The sequence below is a fragment of the Hyla sarda genome, chromosome 9 (assembly GCF_029499605.1).
Source record: "Hyla sarda isolate aHylSar1 chromosome 9, aHylSar1.hap1, whole genome shotgun sequence".
NCBI classification, from domain to species: domain Eukaryota; kingdom Metazoa; phylum Chordata; class Amphibia; order Anura; family Hylidae; genus Hyla; species Hyla sarda.
The window spans coordinates 9,731,632-9,759,086 of record NC_079197.1 but is presented as its reverse complement, the minus strand read 5'-3'; the positions used below and the strand labels follow the sequence as shown (position 1 = coordinate 9,759,086).

Genomic DNA, 27,455 nt, shown 5'->3' with positions numbered 1-27,455 from the left:
GTGAAAAGTCAAAAAACGTACGGTGCAAACCAGATGGAACGTACGCAAAAAATACTGTGCAAAGTCAAAAAACGTACGGTGCAAACCAGATGGAACCGTACACAAAAAATACTGTGCAAAGTCAAAAAACGTACGGTGCAAACCAGATGGAACCGTATGCAAAAAATACTGTGCAAAGTCAAAAAACGTACGGTGCAAACCAGATGGAACCGTACGCAAAAAATACTGTGCAAAGTCAAAAAACGTACGGTGCAAACCAGATGGAACCGTACACAAAAAATACTGTGCAAAGTCAAAAAACGTACGGTGCAAACCAGATGGAACCGTACGCAAAAAAAACTGTGCAAAGTAAAAAACCGTATGGTGCAAACCAGATGGAACCGTACGCAAAAAATACTGTGCAAAGTAAAAAACCGTATGGTGCAAACCAGATGGAACTGTAAGCACATACAGTTCTGTACGGTTCCCATTGACTCCCATGTTAAAAAAACGTATATGGTTTCAAGACGGTTTTTCACCTGAACCAAAAACCGTGGTAGGCTACGGTTTTGGGTGAAGTAAAAAAAAAAAAACGGACAAAACCGTACAAGACGCAAAACGGATGCCACCGGATGCATGGTTTGGCGTACGGTTTTCAATGGAGAGTCAATGCGTACGGTTTTCAATACGGTTCTGTACGGTTTTCACATTGAAAACGTATACAGGTAATGTATCGCAAAAACGTGGTGTGAACGCAACCAGTGTTTCTCCAGCTGTTGAAAAACTACATCTCCCAGCATGCCCGGACAGCCAAAGGCTGTCCGGGCATGCTGGGAGTTGTAGTTTTGCAACAGCTGGAGGCACCCTGGTCTATCACAATGGTAAAAAATAACCTCTGGCTGCTGATCGTAAAGCTGCTGGAAATTAGTCTTAGCTGCAATAGGGAACTGATGCTTATGCAGTTCCACTAAACAGGTCCTAGTTCTGGTGTTGGCAAGCTGTATGCTATTTAAACCTCTAAGCCAGTGTTTCCCAACCAGTGTGCCTCCAGCTGTTGAAAAACTTCAACCTGGGAGCAGAGGGAAGGTGAAAGGAATTTTTTTGTTAATGGCCTGCCGGTATAGGGGACATTTGCATGACTATTGGTACATCCCTAGTAATTATACAGTCATGGCCATAAATATTGGCACCCCTGAAATCTTTCTAGAAAATGAAGTATTTCTCACAGGAAAGGATTGCAGTAACACACGTTTTGCTATACACGTTTGTTCCCTTTGTGTGTATTGGAACTAAACCAAAAAAGGAGGAAAAAAAGCAAATTGGACATAATGTCACCAAACTCCTAAAATGGTCTGGACAAAATTATTGGCACCCTTAACTTAATATTTGGTTGCACACCCTTTGGAAAAAATAACTGAAATCAGTGTCTTCCTATAACCATCAATAAGCTTCTTACACCTCTCAGCCGGAATGTTGGACCACTCTTCCTATAACCATCAATAAGCTTCTTACACCTCTCAGCCGGAATGTTGGACCACTCTTCCTTTACAAACTGCTCCAGGTCTCTTATTGGACGGCGCCTTTTCCCAACAGTAATTTTAAGATCTCTCCACAGGTGATCAATGGGATTTAGATCTGGACTCATTGCTGACACTTCAGAACTCTCCAGCGCTTTGTTGCCGTCCACTTCTGGGGGCTTTTTGATGTATGTTTGGGGTCATTGTCCTGCTGGAAGACCCAAGATCTCGGACACAAACCCAGCTTTCTGACACTGGGCTGTACAGTGCGACCCAAAATCCATTGGTAATCCTCAGATTTAATGATGTCTTGTACACATTCAAGGCCCCCAGTGCCAGAGGCAGCAAAACAACCCAAAACATCATTGACCTCCACCATATGTCACTGTAGGTACTGTGTTCTTTTCTTTGTAGGCCTCATTCCATTCTCGGTAAACAGTAGAATGATTTGCTTTACCAAAAAGCTCTATCTTGGTCTCATCTGTTCACAAGACGTTTTCCCAGAAGGATTTTAGTTACTCAAGTTCATTTTGATAAAATGTAGTCTTGCTTTTTTATGTCTCTGTGTCAGCAGTGGGGTCCTCCTGGGTCTCCTCCATAGTGGGGTCCTCCTGGGTCTCCTCCATAGTGGGGTCCTCCTGGGTCTCCTCCATAGTGGGGTCCTCCTGGGTCTCCTCCATAGTGGGGTCCTCCTGGGTCTCCTCCATAGCGTTTCATTTCATTTAAATGTGGACGGATAGTTCGCACTGACACTGATGCTCCCTGAGCCCGCAGGACAGCTTGAATATCTTTGGAACTTGTTTGGGGCTGCTTATCCACCATCTGGACCATCCTGCGTTGACACCTTTCATCAATTTTTCTCTTCTGTCCACGCCCAGGGAGATTATCTACAGTGCCATGGTTTGTAAACTTCTTGATAATGTTTCGCACTGTGGACAAAGACAAATCTAGATCTCTGGAGATGGACTTGTAACCTTGAGATTGTTGATATTTTTCCACAATTTTGGTTCTCAAGTCCTCAGACAGTTCTCTTCTCCTATTTCTGTTGTCCATGCTTAGTGTGGCACACACAGACACACAATGCAAAGACTGAACTTCTCTCCTTTTTATCTGCTTTCAGGTGTGATTTTTATATTGCCCACACCTGTTACTTGCCCCAGGTGAGTATAAAGGAACATCACATGCTTGAAACAATCTTATTTTTCCACAATTTTGAAAGGTGCCAATAATTTTGTCCAGCCCATTTTTGGAGTTTGGTGACATTACGTCCAATTTGCCTTTTTTCCTCCTTTTTTGGTTTAGTTCCAATAAACACAAAGGGAATAAACATGTGTATAGCAAAACATGTGTTACTGCAATCCTTTTCTGTGAGAAATACCTCATTTTCTAGAAAAATTGCAAGGATGCCAATATATATATATTTTCTATTTTTTTTCCCTGTGAATGTGTGTGTGAGTATATACAGTGATCCCTCAACATACAATGGTCCTTTCTGGAAACCAGACTCAACATACAATACTACGGACAATCCAGATCTGTGAAACGTGTCAATGGCCGGAAGAACTGACCAATAGAAATGGGCATTCACTGGTAAAACACCTGTATTACTGAAGTGCATACACTGACTGGTGTCTGGTAGCGCCCCCTACAGTAAAGGGAGGTATTACATGTTCTGTACTACTCTTTACCTGTATTACTGAAGTGTATGCACTGACTGGTGTCTGGTAGTGCCCCCTACAGTACATGGAGGTATTACATGTTCTGTACTCTTTACCTGTATTACTGAAGTGCATACACTGACTGGTGTCTGGTAGCGCCCCCTACAGTACAGGGAGGTATTACATGTTCTGTACTACTCTTTACCTGTATTATTGAAGTGTATGCACTGACTGGTGTCTGGTAGTGCCCCCTACAGTACAGGGAGGTATTACATGTTCTGTACTCTTTACCTGTATTACTGAAGTGTATGCACTGACTGGTGTCTGGTAGCACCCCCTACAGTACAGGGAGGTATTACATGTTCCGTACTCTTTACCTGTATTACTGAAGTGTATGCAGTGACTGGTGTCTGGTAGCGCCCCCTACAGTACAGGGAAGTATTACATGTTCTGTACTCTTTACCTGTATTACTGAAGTGTATGCACTGACTGGTGTCTGGTAGTGCCCCCTACAGTACAGGGGAGGTATTACATGTTCTGTACTCTTTACCTGTCCCAGGGTTAGCTGCTCCTTTGGACACCAGGTGAGGGCGGCTCCATTACTTTTTTAGGACACTGTGTACTGTACAGGACCCTGAAGAAGCTCCTGTCCTCTACATAGACAGTGATTACAGCTCCCAGCAGATCTTTATTACTTTTATATATAAGGATTTGCTTTATCTGTATTAATTATCTACTTATTTTTCTTTAATTCTCACTTTTTCCTATTTTTGGATGACATTTTGGGGCTTCATAACCAATTACCAGGTTTCCATAGAGATATGGTCTCAACATACAATGGTTTCAACATACAATGGTTGTCCTGGAAACAATTAATATTGTAACTTGTAATATTGTAACTTGAGGGACCACTGTGTGTATATATATATATATATATATATATATGTGTGTGTGTATGTATATTATACACAACAATGGGGACAGGACGGCTATAAATAAAGCTGGACTTACATACAAGATAGCCGCCTGTAAAAGTGATTGCTCAGCCAATAGCAACCTCTCCAGACTCCCTCATAATCATGTCCTATCAGCCGGGTGAGCATTTCACTAGAGGGAGGGAGATAAGTGGTTACCAGACACTGCTTATCCCCAAGGAAACACAGGATTGCATGGAATAAAAGGAAACCAATGGAGCACCTTGTTCTGCCCTTATGCCGCTCATATATAAATGGACGACTCGGCCTTATAGCTGCCTTAAAGTGGGTGTCCTGAAACCAAGTGTAAGGTTGGTCTTTAGCATTTGTATTAAAGGGGTACTCCGGTGAAAAACTTTTTTTTAAATCAACTGGTGCCAGAAAGTTAAACAGATTTGTAAATTACTTCTTTTAAAAAATCTTTACCCTTCCAGTACTTTTTAGCAGCTGTATGCTACAGAGGAAATTCTTTTCTTTTTTTATTTATTTTCTGTCTGACAACAGTGCTCTCTGCTGACACCTCTGTCCGTGTCAGGAACTGTCTAGAGTAGCAAAGGTTTGCTATGGGGATTTTCTCCTGCTCTGGACAGTTCCTGATACAGGCATCAGGTGTCAGCAGAGAGCACTGTGGTCAAGACAAAAAAGAAATTCAAAAAGAAAAGAATTTTCTCTGTAGCACACAGCTGCTAAAAAGTACTGGAAGGGTAAAGATTTTTTTAATAGAAACAATTTGTTTAACTTTCTGGCACCAGTTGATTTAAGAAAAAATGTTTTCCACCGGAGTACCCCTTTAAGTTTACTGCAACCATCCCCTGCAGTTTTACTGAGTGAGACTCTATAGCAGCCTTTCCCATCCAGGGTGCCTCCAGATGTTGCAAAACTACAACTCCCAGCATGCCCGGACAGCCTTTGGCTGTCCGGGCATGCTGGGAGTTGTAGTTTTGCAACAGCTGGAGGCACCCTGGATGGGAAACTACCCTATAGCAATCAAATTTCAGTTCAGAAGAACTATAGAGGGCAGAGTAAAATAGAAATGAGTCCACCCAAAAGAAAGCCAATTCTTATAGCAGTGTTTCCCAATCAGTGTAACTTCAGCTGTTGCAAAACTACAACTCATAGTATGCTGGGAGTTGTAGTTTTGCAACAGCTGGAGGTACACTGTTTGGGAAACAATGTCCTATAGGGTAGTGGTTTCCAACTGTTGGCTAACTAGGAATCTTGGGAGTTGTAGTTTTGCAACAGCTAGAGGCATCCTGGTTGAAAAACACAGCCTTCTGGTAGTGTTTCCCAACCAGGGTGCCTCCAGCTGCTGCAAAACCACAACTCCCAGCATGTCCGGACAGCCTTAGGTTGTCTAGGCATCCTGGGAGTTGTAGTTTTGCAACAGCTGGAGGCACACTGGTTGAAAAACACAGCCTTATAGGGTAGTGATTTCCAACTGTTGGCTGCCTGGCATGTTGGGCATTGTAGTTTAGCAACAGTGGTGGGGCACAGGTTGGTAAAAGGTTGTCGTAGGGCACCCCTTCCTAAACCAGACTCTGTGCATATATCATTATTCTATGCAAGTTTTCTCAAGGGAGTTTACTTCACCCTTAGGGAAAATCCACTGAACCTTTGTTTTTCTGCGTTCGCTGGACCAATCGTGGTTGTGTGTCCCTTTAAGTGGTTTGTATATAGTAAAGGGGTTATCCAGGATAAAAACAGAGCTAATTTCTTCCAAAAAAGCGCCAACCCTGTCCTCAGGTTCTGTGCAGTATTGCAGCGCAGTTCCATTGAAGTGAACGGACCAAAGTTGTAATACCCCAAATAACCTGATTACACATGTGGCGCTGTTTTTGGAAGAAATCAGGTGTGTTTTTCTAATCCTGGACATTTCCTTAAATAGTTTTTCCCAACCAGGGTGCCTCCAGCTGTTGCAAAACTAGGACTCCCAGCATGCCCGGACAGCCTTACTTTAGTCTACATTTCTGTATAAGATGATGCAAGGAACATTACATGACATACATGGAATTTCCACCCAGGAGTCTAGGAAAGCAGAATGATAGGGAGTTGTAGTGTCGGCCACACTGACTCCCATGCCCAGATCTGATCTATAGGATACCTTATGGAATGACTGCATTGGGAACGGCCCTATGTCATCACAGAAGATAAGAGAACATGTTCATTTCCAATCTATATATATATATATAATCAATCTAAAGGGTAGGCAGCACTACCACAGTAGTTAGAAAGTCCCGGGGTGAAGGCAGAGGGGTGCAGTCCCAATCGCAGGCTGCATAGATAACCCAAGGCACAAAATATCAGCAGTACACCCGTAAATGAAAGTGCAAAAAATGGAAGTTTATTGACCCATATCAAATTTATTGACCCATATTTGATATGGGTCAATAAACTCCCATTTTTTGCACTTTAATTTACGGGTGTACTGCTGATATTTTGTGCCTTGGATTATATATATATCTCCTCCTTGTGATGGCGGCAGCAATTCCAGCGATGACTCCTTATTAAGCGATTGCTATTTAAAGGAGTACTGTGGGGCAGGACAACTTATCCCCTATCCAAAGGGTAAGAGAAAAGTGTCTGATCACGGGGGGTCCAACTACTGGGACTCCCAGCTATCCCCTGCCTGGCGCCCAGCTCTCCTCGTGCACGGAGCGATCTCTGCTCTGTGCAAAGAGACTGTCGACCCCTGTACCAAGCGGAGGTCAACACGTCCCTTCCATGCATCTCTATGGGAGAATCAGAGATACGACTCTCCCATAGAGATGCATGGAGGGGGTGTCATCACCGCTTCATGCAGGGGTTGACACGCTCCGTTCCTGGGGAGAGCCAGGGTGCCGTGAAGAAGATCGCGGGGGGTCCCAGAGAATGAACCCCCCCCGTGATAACACACTTTTCCCCTATCCTTTGGATAAGGGATAAGTTGTCCTGCATCACAGTGCTCCTTTTAAAGACAAGTATTATGAAAAAAACTTATAGCGGATAGGGGATAAGTTTTAGATCATGGGGGGTCCGAGCACTGGACCCCCCCGCGATCTCCTGTTTGGAGCCCCGGTTCTCTAGCACAGGATTGCATCACGACCCCCGCCCGAATCGGAGGCCGCCACGCCCCCTCCATAAATCTCTATAGGAGAGCCATTTGGCAATCTTTGGCTCTCCCATAGAGCTTTATGGAGGGGGTGTGGCAGCCTCTGCTTAGGACGGGGGGTCGTGACGCGCTCCTGTGCTAGCGAACCGGGGCTCCAAACAGGAGATGAGGGGGGGTGTCAGCGCTCAGACCCCCCCCCCCCCCACAATCTAAAACATATCCCCTATCCTTCAGATAGGGGATAAGTTGTTGTTCATGATACTTGTCCTTTAAACCATTCCATTCCCTAATACATTTTTGCCATTGACATACAAGGTGCAACCCTGAAAATATCCCACAGATGTGAAGTCAAGGGTTAAAAAGCACAGCACTGGGATAAAGCCAAAATGTCGATTACATAGACAACGGTTCCTTAATGGGCAAAGCGACAAAGTCAGCATAAAGCTCTGCGGCAGGGGACGGGTTAAGCTCGCTGTAATGTCCCTTGTCAAGTGTTTTTTTTTTTTTTTTGGCTGTCACACAAAGTGCTGAGACATTAAGCTCCCCACACACCCCTGAGCCCGGAATGACTGACTAGCAATCCTTATCTCTGGCACCCAGATAACCCACTGTGCTGCGCCCATCCCTGCCCCATCCCGCTCACTAACCCTCAGCGGCAGGGAAAGGGAGAGGGGTGAAGAAATTCATTGAGCAACTCAGTGCCATTAATACATGTTAAGGCCTATATGAAGTAAAAAAATATTTTATTATTTAAAAAAAAAAAAAAAAAATCATAATTAATAAAAATAATAGACTAGTGTTATGGGTGTCTGACAATGGCAGAAAGGAGGGACTCACCAAAGAGAGACATTCCTCATAGCAGTGTTTCCCATGCAGTGTGGCTCCAGCTGTTGCAAAACTACAACTCCCAGCATGCCCGGACAGCCGTTGGCTGTCCGGGCATGCTGGGAGTTGTAGTTTTGCAACAGCTGGAGGCGCACTGGTTAAGAAACACTGCCCTATTTCAACCAAAAAGTTGTGAAGTTCTCAGAGATCCCCCCCCCCACCGCCCCCTACCTACCTACAATAAAGTCTTAAATATAAGTGTCCTCAGTAGGAAAGGCCTAAACTGCAGTCAGAGACCATGGAGGTAGTCGGTCAAGAGCGCGGGGTCTAGCAGGCTGTCGGATACAGGTTCTTCCGTGTGAAACTCTCTCTGAAGTTGTCTGCTTCTTCTTCCCCCCCTTTGGGGAATAGGCAGCTCCGAATGATGAGCAGGAAGGGGCTCCCGAAAGAAATAAGGATGGAGAAGAGCCTGTAAGAGAATAAACGGAGAACGGTGATCGGGAGCAAATGTGGGAGGGGCCTGGAGCATACCACTGATCTATAGGTACTTATAATAAAAGGGTGATGTTATCCTTATACAACAGTGGTAAGGATGAGGTAGAAGGTGCCCACCTTATGGTGTTGTGTTGCTTTAAAGGGAACCAATCATTAGATTTTACCATATATAACACTTGGCAACACTTTCTATATGATAAAATCTGTATCCTCACCATCCCTGGAGGGCGTTTTTGCCCCCAGGGATGGTGAAGATATGAAGTAATAAAGTCCGAGCCCGCAAGTAGTCCACTGGGCGGGGACTTATACTTACCAGGGTCCCCCCGCTCCAGCCGTAGTGACGCCACCTTGATTTTTATGTGTGCGCCGACCGATAGGAATTTACACAGCAAGTGCTGGCTCCCGCGGCCAGCACTCGCTCCTGCTGTCTGACACCGCTGCCGGTACAATGCTAGAGGCAGGGAGCGAGTGCTGGCCGGGGGAGCCAGCGATTGCTGTGTCAATTCCTATAGATATAAAAATCAAGGGGGGCACATGCTATGATGTGTCCATCATACAGCAGTCCCAGCGCTGAGGTATAGGGGATAGGCGTGGAGGCAGGAGAGCATAGTGAACCCCTGGCCACGCCTATCCGAATTAAGAAGAGATAAAGTAACAAGGTTTTTATGGGATACCATCCTGCAGGATTTATTATTCTTCCTATATAGCCCTTATATTGCTGGCATAGAGTGTAAGATGTGTGGACTGCTGTGTATAACATGACTTTACCTCCGTTGCTCGAATCCTCTGGCTGGATGGATACACCAGGAAACGCATAAGGAGCTGCAGAGCCTCGGGCGAGGTGTCTGGGACGATGCGTTCCGGAGGGAGAGGGCGGTGTTCTTTGAATGAAATCTTATTATAATCTGGAAGTTCTGTGATTTCCTAGAACGTAAAGAGAATCGATGTGATAACATGGTAACAGGTGAAACCAGGAACATTCAAAAGGGTTCTACATAATCAATGATATTATTATTTTTTCTTTCTTTCAGATTTTCAATTAACTTTATTAACTATTTGTGCAACACAGTAGGTCAGTGTTTCCCAACCAGGGTGTCTCCGGCTGTTGCAAAACTACAACTCCCAGCATGCCCGGACAGCCAAAGGCTGTCCGGGCATGCTGGGAGTTGTAGTTTTGCAACAGCTGGAGGCACCCTGGTTGGGAAACGGTGACTTATAGGATTATTGACAGATGTAGCAGGGCTGAATTTGTCGCACGACTTGTTGGGGCCACTGATAACATAACTGGGACAGATGTAGCAGAGCTGGAATTGTCATTTAACTTTTTACGGGGCTCACATTCACTCTGATAACTCTGCCATCGTATGGAAAAACAACAGAAAACATGGAGTGATATCGCCGCGAACTGCGCCAAAGTTACAAGAATCTGCAGTTCTTGTAGTTTTGCAACAGCCGGAGACACCCTGGTTGGGAAACACTGACCTATCCTCTGGATAGGGGATAAGTTTTTAAATGCTGGAGTACCCCTTTAACATAACAGCAGCCATTAACATAAAATGCTACCACGCAGGAAAGCCACTCACCGGCCAGGTCTTTGCAGTAGGCGTCCCCAGAGTTCGGAGTACACAGCACAGCTGCTCAATGTCATTTTCTCCGGGGAAGAGGGGAGAACTGTTCAGGAGTTCCCCAAAAATACAGCCCACAGCCCTAAAGGGAAGAACGGGGGTTACCAAACCTATACTGCTCAATGTAATTATCGGGACGGGCACAAGGTACTCACCACAGATCGACTCCCTCGTCATATTTGCGAGCTCCATAAAGCAGCTCAGGCGCTCGGTACCATCTATAAGTCACATGGGATCAGAAACGGAAAGGATTTATTCTTACATGAACCAGGACGAAGCAACTAAAATGGAGGCAGTTCCATATTATGTTTATGCTGCTCTCCAGCTGTTGCGAAAAACTACAACTCCCAGCATGTCCTGACACAATGTTGTAATTTTACAACAGCTGGAGAGCCCCAGGTTGGGTACCACTCAATGACCCACCTGGTGGCCACTTGATGACTGTACAGGCGTCCCCTGTCATTAGAAAAGACTCTCGCTAGGCCGAAATCTGCAATCTTGAGAAGCCCGGTGGAGCTGATGAGAAGATTTGCTGGTTTGAGGTCCTGGAAAAATGGAGCAGAGGATGTTGGGTGAGAAGTACAGTGAAGGAAAAAAAAATATTTGATCCCCCTGCAGATTCTGTACATTTTCCCACTGATCAGTCTATAATTTTAATGAGTGAGAGACATAATAACAACTAAAAATCCAGAAAAACTCATTTCAAATAAGCATTTTACTCAGTAAAATAAGTATTTGATCGCCTATCAATCAGCAAGATTTCTGGCTCCCAGGTGTCTTTTATATGGGTAACGAGCTGAGATTAGGAGCACTCTCTTAAAGGAACACTCCTAATCTCAGCTTGTTACCTGTATAAAAGTCACCTGTCCACAAGGAATCAATCAGATTCCAAACTCTCCACAATGGCCAAGACCAAAGAGCTGTCCAAGGATGTCAGGGACAAAATTGAATGATTCAGAGGTCCATTGGCAAACTTCAGACAGGCCTGTGCATGAGCTTCCTTGAGTAGGGAGACCTTTCTGGTCTTTCTGCAGAATTCAGTCCTTCATGATGTAGTGTGTTACCAATTGTTTTCTTGGTGATTATGGTCCCAGCTGCCTTGAGATCATTGACAAGATCCTTCTATGTAGTTCTGGGCTAATTCCTCACTGTTCTCATGACCATTGTAGCCCCCCGAGGTGAGATCTTGCATGAAGCCCCCGACTAAGGGAGATTGGCAGATATTTTGCGTTTCTTCCAAAAATGTTGCACCAACTGTTGTAACCTTCTCCCCAAGCTGCTTGGCGATGATCTTGTACCCATTCCAGTCTTGTGTAGGTCACCATCTTGTACCTGACATCCTTGGACAGCTCTTTTGTCTTGTAGCCCATTCCATCCTTGTGTAGGTCACCATCTTGTACCTGACATCCTTGGACAGCTCTTTGGTCATATACCCATTCCAGCCTTGTGTAGGTTTACCATTTGTCCCTGACATCCTTGGACAGCTCTTTCATCTTGTAGCCCATTCCAGTCTTGTGTAGGTAACCATCTTGCCCTGACATCCTCGGACAGATCTTTGGTCTTGTAGCCCATTCCAGTCTTGTGTAGGTCTACAATCTTGTCCCTGACATCCTTGGACAGATCTTTAGTCTTGTAGCCCATTCCATTCTTGTGTAGATCACCATCTTGTCCCTGACATCCTTGGACAGCTCTTTGGTCTTGTAGCCCATTCCAGTCTTGTGTAGGTCACCATCTTTTCCCTGACATCCTTGGACAGCTCTTTCGTCTTGTAGCCCATTCCAGTCTTGTGTAGGTCACCATCTTGTCCCTGACATCCTTGGACAGATCTTTGGTCTTGTAGCCCATTCCAGTCTTGTGTAGGTCTACCATCTTGTCCCTGACATCCTTGGACAGCTCTTTGGTCTTGGCCATGGTGGAGAGTTTGGAATCTGATTCTGTGGACATGTGTCTTTTATACAGGTAACAAGCTGAGATTAAGAGTGTTCCCTTTAAGAAAGTGCTCCTAATCTCAGTTTATTACCTGAAAAAAAAGATAACTGGGAGCAAGAAATCTTGCTGATTGATAGGGAATAAAATACCTATTTCACTGAGTAAAATGGGAATCAATTTTCGGTATTTTTTTGTTGTTATTCTGTCTTGCACTGTTCAAATAAACTGACCATTAAAGGAGAACTATCATGCATAAAAACTTTTCCCCCATCTGCAGCAGGACAGGGGATACGTTTTAAAATGTGGGGGTTCCAACCGCTAGGACCGCCGGCGATCTCCTGCACGAGCCCCCCTGCTCTCCCCTGGAACAGTGCATGACAGCCCCCACACAAAGCAGCGGCCAACACAACCACTCTATATGTCTATGGAAGAGCCAGAGATACCTGAACGACTCTCCCATAGACATATATGGAGGAGGCATGTCAGCCACCACTTCGTGAGGGGGTCATGACGTTCTGTTCCCAGGGAGAGCAGGGGGCTCATGCAAGAGATCGCAGGGGGTCCCAGCTTTCGGATGCCTGTGATCTTAACCTTATTCCCTATCCTGCGGATAGGGGATAATTTTTTTAAGTATGATATATCTCCTTTAAATTTATAGTCTGATCATTTATCTGTCAGCCTGTAAATGTACAGAATCAGCAGGGGGTCAAATACTTTTTTCCTTCACTGTCTGTAGGTAATGGTGTAAGCGCGATCACACTTACTTACCCGATGCATGATGGAGTTTTCATGGCAGAACTTGACTCCTTTCAATAACATCATCATGTAACCTTTGACCTGGGCTTCCGTGAGGGGTTGGTCGGAGTTCCTGATGACTTCGGAGAGGTCTGAGAGCATGTACTCAAAGACCAGGACGAATCCCGTGCCATGTGGGAACACCTCCCTCAGCTTAACTACCTGCAAATACATAAAAGGAGCGTAATGAAGCCCCAAGTACTGTTCTCCCCCCATGACACCAGCGTATGAGACTGGCGCCAAGGAGGTCGATACAGATTTAGGAAAATTAGGTATAGAAACAGAAGAAATAACATAAAAAACTAGTATAACAGTGGGAGTAAAGTAGAGAAATAACTCAATCACTTTGAGAATGGGAAATAAAAGGCTGTCTGGGCATGCTGGGAGTTGTAGTTTTGCAACAGCTGGAGGCACACTGGTTGGGAAACACTGGAATATATCAACCACTGGGGGACAGAAGAGGGAAGCTGCCTGGGGGAGGGGTAAGCTATAGTCAGACAGCTCTGGAGCCGAATTATCTCTCCAAGAACAAAAGGGTCGGGAGGTAAAGATCCAACATGCCCGACCTTTCTCTCCACCCCAGTCATCAGTCGGGAGGTCGCCATAAACTTTAGACAGGGGCAGTCAGACATGTGCACTGCTGCACCAGGGATGTGGAACTCCTATCTCCCGACTCCCGGGACATGCAGTTCCGGGCACCGAGCAGGTGAATTTTTCCGGCCCTTAGCCTGGCTTCGGGTAAGCAGGGCCGGACCTGACAAGCGCGATGGTGCTCAGTAGTCTGTATGGAGCTACCAACTTGTGCCCGCTCCGTACTCTGCAGCCCCCAGCTGTTCTCAGAAGCCAGGGGCCGCCGCTAATAGCCAGCATGCAGCGATCGCCGTGGCTGGCTATTAACCCTTTGGATCGCCACTGTCAGCTTTGGGACATGTGAATGCTCCCGGTGGGCTAGTGGGGTGGATCGCCCCTCCCCCGCAGCGTGATCGCGGGGGGGGGGGGGGGAGATCCACTATAGAGGTAGCCGGAGGCCATATCTCTGCTTCCCTGGTGTCTGTGGCTCGGTCATTGATAGAGCCTGGCTGGACCAGGCTCTATCAATGGATTGCAGAGCACACAGATCAATGGAGTTCAATAGAACTCTATTGATCTGTATGAGGAATCCAATGATTCCTCCTAAGGCCTCGTTCACACTACGGAATCTCCGCTCGCTGAATTCCGCGAGCGGAGATTCCGCCTGGCGGCCACTGCCAAAGTAACTTCAGCGCTAGGGCCGCGGGGCACTGAGCCGTCACCATTGAAGGCTATGCAGTGCTCGCGGAATCCGCGCAAAGAATGAACATGTTCTTTCTTTGCGTGGAACAATTTCAGCGGCGGAATTGTCCGTCACGGAAATTCTGCAGTGTGAACGGGTCTCACGGAGACCCATTCACACTAATGTTATGTTCACATCGCGGAATTCCGCGAGAATTCCGTAGTTTGAACATACTCTTAAAGTCTTATAAAGTGTAAAAAAGGAAAGAAAAAAAAGTTTTAATAAAAAAGGTTTAAAAGACACACATTAACCCCTTCCATGTTAAAAGTTTAAATCACCACCTTTTCCTATATAAAAACATGTGAACCTAATAAAGATAAACATATTTAGTATCCCTGCGTGCTTAATTGTACAAACTATTAAAATATAACATTATGTATCCCATACGGTAAATGACGTAAATGTAAAGTGCAATTTTTATAATATCCCAGAAAAGAAAATTAAAAAGGGATTTACTTAAAAAGTCGGATCAATACCAAAATGGTACCAATAAAAAAAACAGATTATGGCGCAAAAACTTAGCCCTCATACAGCCTCGTATGCGAAAAAAAAAAAGCTACAGGGGTCAAAAATGGCAATTAAAAATATTTGAAAAAGTTCAGAATTTTTTTACATTTGTAAAACATGACAGAAACTATACAAATCTGGTATCGTTGTAATCAGGCGACATAAAGTATCAAAACAACATGTTATCTCAACCACAAGGTAAATGGTGTAGAAAAGAAAACAACCACATTTGCTAAATTATCTTTTACTATTTCAATTTCATTTCACCGATTATATATATATATATATATATATATATATATTTATATATATTTTTTTGGGGGGGGGGGTTTTGGAGAATATGTTATTGAAAAATTTTAAATTGGCCCGGACAAGTGGATCGTCATGAGGGACAAGTAGATTTTGCTCCGTTTTAGTCCTGTGGACAAGTAGTTTTTTATTACATTTCCACACCCCTGTGCACCATTAAGCTCTAAGTCACACACAGTTGGATGGAGCGGAAGTCTGCATGTCCGACCATTGATTCATTAAAGAAGAGCTCCCACCATCTTTTTTTTCTGTCCCTGCATTTAAAAAAAATGTCATGGCCGTAATGCTGCTCGCTCTGCCAACTTCCCCAGCAGGCGCAACGTCACTGAAGCCTGCTGGGCGCCGGCTTCCGCCCTTACCTAGTCTATGCAGTGCTCCCATCTGGAGATGAGTGGCCAATCGCACGGCAGGCTGCTCCGGGGTCTCCTCCTTGTTTCTCACTGCATGTGCTATCCAGGGAGTAGGAGTATAGGAGCTTCGCCAGAACTGTCGTGCAGAGACCCTGGACCTCAGATCAGACTTACCCAAAAGGACATGTACAGTCCTGGAGCATCAGTGCAGCACTGATATTCTGTGCGCGTGCTGCCTCCAGACTGTCCATGCCAGAGCAGGGACGGGCGGCGCGCAAGGCCAGTGAGCCAATGCGCGCAGCCCCGGCGTTCACATCGCTCGCTTCCGCCTGTCTGATTGACAGGCAGGGAGCGAGCGCAGGCTGACTAAGAGGGAGACCCCTAGTGGCCGGATTTCATATGGAAAATACCATATTTTAAACACAAAAAAAACTAATTGATGTATATTAGCGATATAAAAAAAAAAAGTTAATGACAGTGCCCATTTAAGACGGGGAACATAGGGATCTGTGGGGCTCCTTTTGTTGTGTTCTATATGGGGGTCTCCAGCAGTCACTTGGGGCCCCTGGTCTTGTGATCTGTGGTTATCCCCAGCATTCAATTGAGGCCCCTTTTCTCATCGTCTGTGGTGTCCCCGGCTGTCACTTGGAGCCCCTTGTCCTATGATCTCCGATTGTCCCCAGCAATCACTTGGGGGCCCTGATCCTGTGATCAGTGGGTGTCACCTGCTATCACTTGGAGCCCCTGTTCAAGTAATCTGTCAGGGTCCCTAGTTATCACTTAGGGCCCCTTATTGTAATCTGTGGGGGTCCCTAGCTATCACTTAGGGCCCCTGTTATTGTAATCTGTGGGGATCCCTAGCTATCACTTAGGGCCCCTGTTATTGTAATCTGTGGGGGGTCCCTAGCTATCACTTAGGGCCCCTGTTATTATTGGGGCCCCTTTTCTCATGATCTGTGGGGGTCCCCAGCAATCTCTTGAAGACCCTGTTATTGTGTTCTGTGAGAGTCCCCAGTTATCAATTCAGGTGTCTGTTTTGGTGATCTGTGGGGGTCCCCAGCAGTCATCTGGGTCCCCTGTTCTTGTTATCTGTTGGGCTCCACGACTATCGGAGTCCCTGCTCTTGTGATCTGTGGGGGTCCCCAGCTATTACTTGAAGCCCCATGTATTTGACATCTGTAGGGGTCCCCAGCTGTCACTTGGGGCCCCTATTCTTATGATCTGCGGTTGTACTCAGCAATCAATTGGGGCCCCTTCTCTCGTGATCTGTGGGGTCCTCAGCTATCACTTGTCACCTACTTCATGGATAGATGATGAGTGTTGTTTGTATTTAATCCCCTTGAAGTCCATCCTTTATAGCAGCGTTTCCCAACCAGGGTGCCTCCAGCTGTTGCAAAACTACAACTCCCTGTATGCCCGGACAGCCTTTGGCTGTCCGGGCATGCTGGAAGTTTTAGTTTTGCAAAAGCTGGAGGCACCCTGGTTGGGAAACACTGCTTTACAGGGACAAGAGGAGAAAGTAATGACAGGACACGGAGTGAATACAACGATCCATGGGGGTGGCAGAGGAGGAGGAGGAAGAGGAGGAGGAAGAGGAGGAGGATGATGAGGAGGATGAGGAGGAGGAGGAGGAGGAGGAGGAGGAGGATGAGGAGGATGAGGAGGATGAGGAGGAGGAGGAGGAGGAGGAGGAGGATGAGGAAGAGGAGGAGGAAGAGGAGGAGGATGAGGAGGAGGATGAGGAGGAGGAGGAAGAGGAGGAGAATGATGAGGAGGATGAGGAGGAGGATGAGGATGAGGAGGAGGATGAGGAGGAGGATGAGGAGGAGGAGGATGAGGAGGAGGATGAGGATGAGGAGGATGGCTCTGCACATTACACATGTAATTCCTCCTGACTCACGTATGGATTGTCTTCGATCTCCCGCAGGGCCTTGATCTCCCGCAGGGCCTGGTTTGGGATGCCTTCTTCTAGTTTCCGCAGAGCCACTTTTTTCAAGGCCACAGCTTCTCCTGTCTAAAAGAATCAGAAAAAGAGAATGTCATATGCCAGATAAGCGAATAACGCCCCCATGAGGGGTGGTGAGGTACAACATCAATAAAAACGGCTCGTGGAGAGATTGACTTTCTGTTTCCGGCACAATATTTCACATGTTCTATCGCATTTCTTCAGACCAAGAGGATTAAGGGAGAAGAGATTTTTTCTAGGAGCTCTAGTGCCACATACTGGAGAATGATGGTTACTACAGTACAAAAGAAAAGTCCACTACAACCTAACTGTGGACCTCCAGATATGCTGCAAAACTACAACTCTCAGTTTGAGCATGCTGAGAGTTGTAGTTTTGCAATATCTGAAGGTCCACAGTTTGGAGACCACTATAAAAGAGCCTTAGGGCAACGTTCTCCATCCTGCGGCTCTACAGCTGTCAGAAAAATACAACGCCCTCCTCTCCTCTCCTGACCGCCATCTCTCCTCTCCCGTCCTGACCGCCATCTCTCCTCTCCCGTCCTGACCGCCATCTCTCCTCTCCTGCCTGTACTGACCGCCATCTCTCCTCACCTGCCTATACTGATCGCCATCTCTACTCTCCTGTACTGACCGCCATCTCTCCTCTCCTGTACTGACCGCCATCTCTCCTCTCCTGTACTGACCGCCATCTCTCCTCTCCTGTACTGACCGCCATCTCTCCTCTCCTGTACTGACCGCCATCTCTCCTCTCCTCTCCTGACCGCCATCTCTCCTCTCCCGTCCTGACCGCCATCTCTCCTCTCCCGTCCTGACCGCCATCTCTCCTCTACTGCCTGTACTGACCGCCATCTCTCCTCACCTGCCTATACTGATCGCCATCTCTACTCTCCTGTACTGACCGCCATCTCTCCTCTCCTGTACTGACCGCCATCTCTCCTCTCCTGTACTGACCGCCATCTCTCCTCTCCTCTCCTGACCGCCATCTCTTCTCTCCTGTACTGACCACCATCTCTCCTCTCCTGCCTGTACTGACCGCCATCTCTCCTCTCCTGCCTGTACTGACTGCCATCTCTCCTCTCCTGCCTGTACTGACCGCCATCTCTCCTCTCCTGTACTGACCGCCATCTCTCCTCTCCTGTACTGACCGCCATCTCTCCTCTCCTGAACTGACCGCCATCTCTCCTCTCCTGTACTGACCGCCATCTCTCCTCTCCTGTACTGACCGCCATCTCTCCTCTCCTGTACTGACCGCCATCTCTCCTCTCCTGTACTGACCGCCATCTCTCCTCTCCTGTACTGACCGCCATCTCTCCTCTCCTGTACTGACGCCATCTCTCCTCTCCTGTACTGACCGCCATCTCTCCTCTCCTGTACTGACCGCCATCTCTCCTCTCCTGTACTGACCGCCATCTCTCCTCTCCTGTACTGACCCCATCTCTCCTCTCCTGTACTGACCGCCATCTCTCCTCTCCTGTACTGACCGCCATCTCTCCTCTCCTGTACTGACCATCTCTCCTCTCCTGTACTGACCGCCATCTCTCCTCTCCTGTACTGACCGCCATCTCTCCTCTCCCGTACTTACCGCCATCTCTCCTCTCCTGCCTGTACTGACCGCCATCTCTCCTCTCCTGAACTGACCGCCATCTCTCCTCTCCTGTACTGACCGCCATCTCTCCTCTCCTGTACTGACCCCATCTCTCCTCTCCTGTACTGACCGCCATCTCTCCTCTCCTGTACTGACCGCCATCTCTCCTCTCCTGTACTGACCATCTCTCCTCTCCTGTACTGACCGCCATCTCTCCTCTCCTGTACTGACCGCCATCTCTCCTCTCCCGTACTTACCGCCATCTCTCCTCTCCTGCCTGTACTGACCGCCATCTCTCCTCTCCTGAACTGACCGCCATCTCTCCTCTCCTGTACTGACCGCCATCTCTCCTCTCCTGCCTGTACTGACCGCCATCTCTCCTCTCCTGTACTGACCGCCATCTCTCCTCTCCTGTACTGACCGCCATCTCTCCTCTCCTGTACTGACCGCCATCTCTCCTCTCCTGTACTGACCGCCATCTCTCCTCTCCTGCCTCTCCTGACCGCCATCTCTCCTCTCCTGTACTGACCGCCATCTCTCCTCTCCTGTACTGACCGCCATCTCTCCTCTCCTGTACTGACCGCCATCTCTCCTCTCCTGTACTGACCGCCATCTCTCCTCTCCTGTACTGACCGCCATTTCTCCTCTCCTGTACTGTACTGACCGCCATCTCTCCTCTCCTGTACTGACCGCCATCTCTCCTCTCCTGCCTCTCCTGACCACCATCTCTCCTGTACTGACCGCCATCTCTCCTCTCCTGTACTGACCGCCATCTCTCCTCTCCTGTACTGACCGCCATCTCTCCTCTCCTGTACTGACCGCCATCTCTCCTCTCCTGTACTGACCGCCATCTCTCCTCTCCTGTACTGACCGCCATCTCTCCTCTCCTGTACTGACCGCCATCTCTCCTCTCCTGTACTGACCGCCATCTCTCCTCTCCTGTACTGACCGCCATCTCTCCTCTCCTGTACTGACCGCCATCTCTCCTCTCCTGTACTGACCGCCATCTCTCCTCTCCTGTACTGACCGCCATCTCTCCTCTCCTGTACTGACCGCCATCTCTCCTCTCCTGTACTGACCGCCATCTCTCCTTTTCTGTACTGACCTCCATCTCTCCTCTCCTGTACTGACCACCATCTCTCCTCTCCTGTACTGACCACCATCTCTCCTCTCCTGCCTGTACTGACCGCCATCTCTCCTCTCCTGTACTGACCGCCATCTCTCCTCTCCTGTACTGACCGCCATCTCTCCTCTCCTGTACTGACCGCCATCTCTCCTGTACTGACCGCCATCTCTCCTCTCCTGTACTGACCGTCATCTCTCCTCTCCTGTACTGACCGCCATCTCTCCTCTCCTGTACTGACCGCCATCTCTCCTGTACTGACCGCCATCTCTCCTCTCCTGTACTGACCGCCATTTCTTGTGTACATATAAAACTATAGATCAGTGGTCTCCATACTGAGGACCTCCAGCTTTTGCAAAACTACAACTCCCAGCATGACAGGACAGCCTTAGGCATGCTGGGAGTTGTAGTTTTGCACCAGCTGGGCGGTCCACAGTGTGAAGACCACTGATGCAGATTTCGTGGGGAAAGTTTTGCCACCTCCACAAGACTTATAAGTAAAGGCACCTGCCCCCGTTTTCTCCCCAATATGTGACACACGCCCCTTGCAGCACCTCTTTAAATCAGTGCACCCCCATCACGTGACCCTGACAGCCCCCCTCACGTGCCCGCCTTCTCCTCCGGTCACCTCGATGTGTTTGGCCTTGAACACGATCCCGTGAGCCCCTTCCCCGATCCGACCGAGCAAACTGTACTGCTCCATCCGCCCGACGGTCACACACAGGCCCGGACCACAGGCAGTGACGCTTCCTCCGTGTTGCCAGGCAACGGGAAAGGAGATCGAGCGTCATGTGACCCGCAAGGGGAACGCCCCTTTTGCTTGCGTCACGGAGAGGCGGGAGAAACGAATAAACGGGAATGAGGAGCATGAGGGGACGGTACATGGCCGCTCCTTCTTCCGGTGTCTTATTCACGGGATCTCTGGCCTTCACATCTATTGTCTGTCAATAGAACAATTAGAAATGGAATGGAATAGAGATTATTTATTCCTAAACAGCGCCACCCTTTGCCCTCAGGTTGTGTGAGGTATTACAACTTGTCTCTATTCAATTCAATGGGATGAGCTACAATACCACACACGTCCTGAGGACAGGGGAGGCGCTGTGGACCCCATTGGAATTTTGGAAATTTTTAGGGAGATTATTTTTAATGTACCTCTTGGTCAAAATGACATGTTATCTTTATTGTCTGGGTGAATACGATTACAACGATATCCAATCGTTGTAATGACAGTTCCCCCATATAGACATGATGACATCACACCGTTCCTCCATATGGACATGATGACATCACACCGTTCCCCCATATGGACATGATGACATCACACAGTTCCCCCATATAGACATGATGACATCACACAGTTCCCCCATATGGACATGATGACATCACACAGTTCCCCCATATAGACATGATGACATCACACAGTTCCTCCATATGGACATGATGACATCACACAGTTCCCCCATATGGACATGATGACATCACACAGTTCTCTATATGGACATGATGACATCACACAGTTCCCCCATATAGACATGATGACATCACACAGTTCCTCCATATGGACATGATGACATCACACAGTTCCTCCATATGGACATGATGACATCACACAGTTCCTCCATATGGACATGATGACATCACACAGTTCCTCCATATGGACATGATGACATCACACAGTTCCTCCATATGGACATGATGACATCACACAGTTCCTCCATATGGACATGATGACATCACACAGTTCCTCCATATGGACATGATGACATCACACAGTTCATCCATATGGACATGATGACATCACACAGTTCCCCCATATGGACATGATGACATCACACAGTTCTCTATATGGACATGATGACATCACACAGTTCCCCATATAGACATGATGACATCACACAGTTCCTCCATATGGACATGATGACATCACACAGTTCCTCCATATAGACATGATGACATTACACAGTTCCTCCATATGGACATGATGAAATCACACAGTTCCTCCATATGGACATAATGACATCACATAGTTCTTCCATATAGACATGATGACATCACACAGTTCCTCCATATAGACATGATGACATCACACAGTTCTCCATATAGACATGATGACATCACGCAGTTCCTCCATATAGACATGATGACATCACACAGTTCTCCATATAGACATGATGACATCACACAGTTCCTCCATATAGACATGATGACATCACACAGTTCCTCCATATAGACATGATGACATCACACAGTTCCTCCATATGGACATGATGACATCACACAGTTCCTCCATATGGACATGATGACATCACACAGTTCCTCCATATGGACATGATGACATCACACAGTTCCTCCATATGGACATGATGACATCACACAGTTCTCCATATAGACATGATGACATCACACAGTTCCTCCATATAGACATGATGACATCACACAGTTCCTCCATATAGACATGATGACATCACACAGTTCCTCCATATGGACATGATGACATCACACAGTTCCTCCATATGGACATGATGACATTACACAGTTCCTCTATATAGACATGATGACATCACACAGTTCTCCATATAGACATGATGACATCACACAGTTCCTCCATATGGACTTGATGACATCACACAGTTCCTCCATACGGACATGATGACATCACACAGTTCCTCCATATAGACATGATGACATCACACAGTTCCTCCATATGGACATGAATATAGACATGATGACATCACACAGTTCCCCCATATGGACATGATGACATCACACAGTTCCTCCATATGGACATGATGACATCACGCAGTTCCTCCATATAGACATGACGACATCACACAGTTCCTCCATATGGACATGATGACATCACGCAGTTCCTCCATATGGACATGATGACATCACACAGTTCCTCCATATGGACATGATGACATCACACAGTTCCTCCATATGGACATGATGACATCACACAGTTCCTCCATATGGACATGATGACATCACACAGTTCCTCCATATGGACATGATGACATCACACAGTTCCTCCATATGGACATGATGACATTACACAGTTCCTCTATATAGACATGATGACATCACACAGTTCTCCATATAGACATGATGACATTACACAGTTCCTCCATATGGACTTGATGACATCACACAGTTCCTCCATACGGACATGATGACATCACACAGTTCCTCCATATAGACATGATGACATCACACAGTTCCTCCATATGGACATGAATATAGACATGATGACATCACACAGTTCCCCCATATGGACATGATGACATCACACAGTTCCTCCATATGGACATGATGACATCACGCAGTTCCTCCATATGGACATGATGACATCACACAGTTCCTCCATATAGACATGACGACATCACACAGTTCCTCCATATGGACATGATGACATCACACAGTTCCTCCATATGGACATGATGACATCACGCAGTTCCTCCATATGGACATGATGACATCACACAGTTCCTCCATATGGACATGATGACAGCACACAGTTCCTCCATATGGACATGATGACATCACGCAGTTCCTCCATATGGACATGATGACATCACACAGTTCCTCCATATAGACATAATGACATCACACAGTTCCTCCATATGGACATGATGACATCACACAGTTCCTCTATATGGACAGGATGACATCACACAGTTCCTCTATATAGACATGATGACATCACACAGTTCCTCCATACGGACATGATGACATCACACAGTTCCTCCATATAGACATGATGACATCACACAGTTCCTCCATATGGACTTCATGACATCACACAGTTCCTCCATATGGACTTGATGACATCACACAGTTCCTCCATATAGACATGATGACATCACACAGTTCCTCCATATAGACATGATGACATCACACAGTTCCTCCATATGGACATGATGACATCACACAGTTCCTCCATACGGACATGATGACATCACACAGTTCCTCCATATAGACATGATGACATCACACAGTTCCTCCATATGGACTTGATGACATCACACAGTTCCTCCATACAGACACAATGTTTGGATGAATTTGGTTTGAAACCAGTGGGTCTTTGAGTAAGTTTAGCCTTTCTGTCATCCTGAACCAGTCTGCCCATCCTCCTCTGACATCAACAAGGCATTTTCCTCCACACCACGACCGCTCACTGGATATTTTCTCTATTTCTGACCATTCTCTGTAAACTATAGAGATGGTTGTGCGTGAAAATTCTAGTAGCTCAGCCCATCTGGTACCAACAACCATGCCACGTTTGCAGTCACTTATATCCCATTCCTTCCCCAGGGGGATGTCCGTCCGGGCATGCTGAGAGTTATAGTTTTACAACAGCTGGAGGCACGCACCCTGGGTGGGAAATACTGGCATAGACTGAATGTTGTAATTGGCCAGAGATGTAAGAGAGGAAGTACCTGTGTGTGTACTCCAGAGAAAAAAATTAAAAAAAATTCCACCAATATCCTTGTCTCCCAACAATAGCTTATGGCAGTGATTTCCAACCAGGGCGCCTCCAGCTGTTGCAAAACTACAACTCCCAGCATGCCCAGACAGCCTTTGGCTGTCTGGGCATGCTGGGAGTTGTAGTTTTGCAACAGCTGGAGGGGCCTTGGTTGTGGTACTGCCCAAGTACAGCAATATTTATTTTGTCCTGTCTCCTCTCGCACAGGACAGAAGTTGCTAAGAAATGCAGAATAAAAACACTTACGACTAAAGAGACATGGCAGCACCGTGGTGACAGACTAGGAATACTTAGAGACGTCACTGGAAGAACACAAACATCCCCCGCAGGACAAGGTGTGAAGGAGGCGGTAACGTGACAATGTGACATTTAACTCGTTTATATCTGTGTCCTAATACCGGAAACAATAATAATAATAATAATAGCCTCCTCTATTGTCTGTAATTCCCACACCAGTAAGAAAATTATCCTTCCAATCATTATCATACATTTTATGCTCACTGGCTCCCCCTTTTGGGCAGAGCGTGGTATCACAGATGACCATTAGGTACCTCCATGGACAGGCTTGTCTATTCGTGAGGATATTCTGCCCTGGAAAGTAAAGACCAGGCCTGTAGCTCCCGTGAGGAGTGTGAGGCGATCGCCTCAGGCGCACTGTTGCAAGAGGGTGCAGCCGCACGGGCTGGACTGGTCCTGGCAGCTGCGCCTGCTTGCACAGGGAGTCCGGCGTACATTACACTGAGGCAGTGATTCCCAACCGGGGTGCCAGGACACTCTGGTATGAGATATGGAGCTGAAAATGTTTGATGTCCCCTCCCCGGCCTGAGTACCTGTGAGTCACAGGGGTGCAGGCCGGGCTGGAGAGAAGTCTGTGGGCAGTGTCGGGACGGGGATGCTGCAGCTCCAATCCTCGTGTATCCTCGCTCCCTCCGGATTCTGTCTGGTCCCTCAGCAGAATGATGGGGATGGAGGGAAGAAGCAGGGGTAGCGCTGACAGAGGCCTACTTTGCTTCAGGTACTGAACCCCCTCTCTTCTGTCACCCTCTACACCCCTTGTCACCCCTCTACACCCCCTCTGTCACCCCTGTCATACCTTTACGCCCCTGTCACCCATGTACAGTCTTCTACATGCCTGTCACCCCTGTACACCTCTCTACACCCCTGTTATACCTTTATACCCCTGTTATCCATGTACACTCTTCTACATGCCTGTCACCACTTTACACCCCTCCGTGATGACCGAGTACAGAACATGGTCCTGTACTACCTTTAGGCCCTGTCAGTTTGAGTCCCTCAGTGACCTGGGGGGCTCCCCTGCAGGGACTCCCCCTGTTGGTTTTATAAATGTGTGTGTATCACTTTAATGCTTAGGCAGGATCCTATGTCTAGATAGTATACAGGACCTGTGGGAGGTCTCAAGGACCTGTGAGTAAGCCTGTCACATGTTATGTTATGCAGTCACATGATTTGTTGTCACATGTTCTCCCAGAGAGCACCAGCTTCATCAGCCCCTTGTGCCGTTTCATCACCCCTTGTGCCGTTTCATCAGCCCCTTGTGCCGTTTCATCACCCCTTGTGCCGTTTCATCACCCCTTGTGCCGTTTCATCAGCCCCTTGTGCCGTTTCATCACCCCTTGTGCCGTTTCATCAGCCCCTTGTGCCGTTTCATCACCCCTTGTGCCGTTTCATCACCCCTTGTGCCGTTTCATCACCCCTTGTGCCGTTTCATCAGCCCCTTGTGCCGTTTCATCACCCCTTGTGCCGTTTCATCAGCCCCTTGTGCCGTTTCATCACCCCTTGTGCCGTTTCATCACCCCTTGTGCCGTTTCATCAGCCCCTTGTGCCGTTTCATCAGCCCCTTGTGCCGTTTCATCACCCCTTGTGCCATTTCATTACCCCTCCTGCCATTTCATCAGCCCCTTGTGCCATTTCATCACCACCTCATGCCATTTCATTAGCTCCCCGTGGTATGTCAGAAGTTTGCAGGACTGTGTAGGATTTTGCAGGACCCGCCCTATGTTCTATGACTGCCTGCTCTAGCGCACACAAGACTAAAACCTGCCCGCTCCTGCAAGTTCTCTATCGGGTCCTGCAAGATCGCAATCCCTCTGCAGTCCTCTAGAGAAGATTATTCCTGACTACACCACCTGATTGCCAGCCCAAGACGTTGTCCAGTATTTGCTTCTGCCTGATCCATTGGGGCATTGCACCACTGTCTCTTGGTCCATTGGGCTGACTGCAGCCCATACCAAGACCATTCCTAGACATGGCAAACTGGTAATTCTTAGCAGCAAAGACCATTTTTTCATAGGAGAGTGTTAAAGGGTGATAACCTAGGGTTGGTTTAGAGAACAATGGCCCAAAACCAAACCTTTACACCGATGCTTGTGTCATCACCCTACAGAACCCATGGCTAGTCCACAAATTTGCTTCTATGGTAAAGGCTCTAGATCCAGCTAATAAGTCTTAAATACCTATAAAAAGCACAGGGTGAGGACCCGGTGCCCCCGGTGTATCCGGATCTCACTGACTGCGGCATGTAATTCCGCCGTCTTCCATGAAGAGCCCTCGATCTGAAATCAGTTCATTGCACAAAAGTATTTCTCACATTTCATCCATCCAATTAGCACATCTGAGGCGCCAACAAGGAAAATCCTTTCATGGGAGGGTTGACATGTTTCTTAAGTGTGACGAAATCTTTCCTCCCTGGCTTCTCTATGCGAAAGAAAAACCACCTGAAATGTGTACATTTACCTGGATGAGCCTGGGGGCATCACTGGGGTGTAATTTATTCTCCAGTCTAGGGATAATATTATAGAATGGGGAGCTAGGACCCCTGGACATCACAATCACCCACCCCTCCATCCACTATGTTATACCAGCATGGTCCATATCACTATATACAGGAGATATATAACTTATACCAGCT

At 47.2% G+C, this 27,455-nt stretch overlaps 3 protein-coding genes across 9 annotated transcripts in view; 1 reads left to right on the top strand and 2 right to left on the bottom strand.

The window, feature by feature from the left end:
- The window catches only part of GATA1 (GATA binding protein 1), a 47,551-nt gene extending 39,138 nt beyond the window's left edge, over window positions 1-8,413 (bottom strand). The window contains exons 1-2 of one of the 2 annotated variants that reach the window (XM_056539981.1): window positions 8,277-8,411; window positions 4,166-4,261 (exon numbers count right to left, since the gene is read on the bottom strand). In XM_056539981.1, the coding sequence (XP_056395956.1) occupies window positions 4,166-4,257 (92 nt within the window). In that variant the 5' untranslated portion in view covers window positions 4,258-4,261; window positions 8,277-8,411. Of the gene's footprint in view, window positions 1-4,165; window positions 4,262-8,276 lie in introns of both variants that reach the window. The other variant, XM_056539983.1, reaches the window with a different exon arrangement.
- Window positions 1-27,455, top strand: part of LOC130291329 (chemokine-like protein TAFA-1) — a 97,133-nt gene that overhangs the window by 45,095 nt on the left and 24,583 nt on the right. For 4 of the 6 annotated variants that reach the window (XR_008847884.1, XR_008847885.1, XM_056539989.1 and 1 more), the window contains exon 3: window positions 24,734-24,875. Coding sequence is in view for 4 of the 6 variants with exons in the window: in XM_056539989.1 (XP_056395964.1) it covers window positions 24,734-24,875 (142 nt within the window). In the remaining 2 variants the exon portion in view is untranslated. Of the gene's footprint in view, window positions 1-20,798; window positions 20,916-24,733; window positions 24,876-27,455 lie in introns of those variants that run through there. The other 2 variants (XM_056539993.1, XM_056539988.1) reach the window with 2 other exon arrangements.
- Window positions 8,184-20,862, bottom strand: CDK20 (cyclin dependent kinase 20). The gene is made up of 8 exons (XM_056539985.1): window positions 20,666-20,862; window positions 17,264-17,377; window positions 12,859-13,047; window positions 10,585-10,706; window positions 10,317-10,379; window positions 10,120-10,243; window positions 9,305-9,460; window positions 8,184-8,510 (listed from the first exon to the last, which is right to left on the bottom strand). Exons 1-8 carry the CDS (start codon window positions 20,738-20,740, stop codon window positions 8,331-8,333), a joined length of 1,023 nt encoding a protein of 340 aa, XP_056395960.1. The 5' UTR covers window positions 20,741-20,862; the 3' UTR covers window positions 8,184-8,330.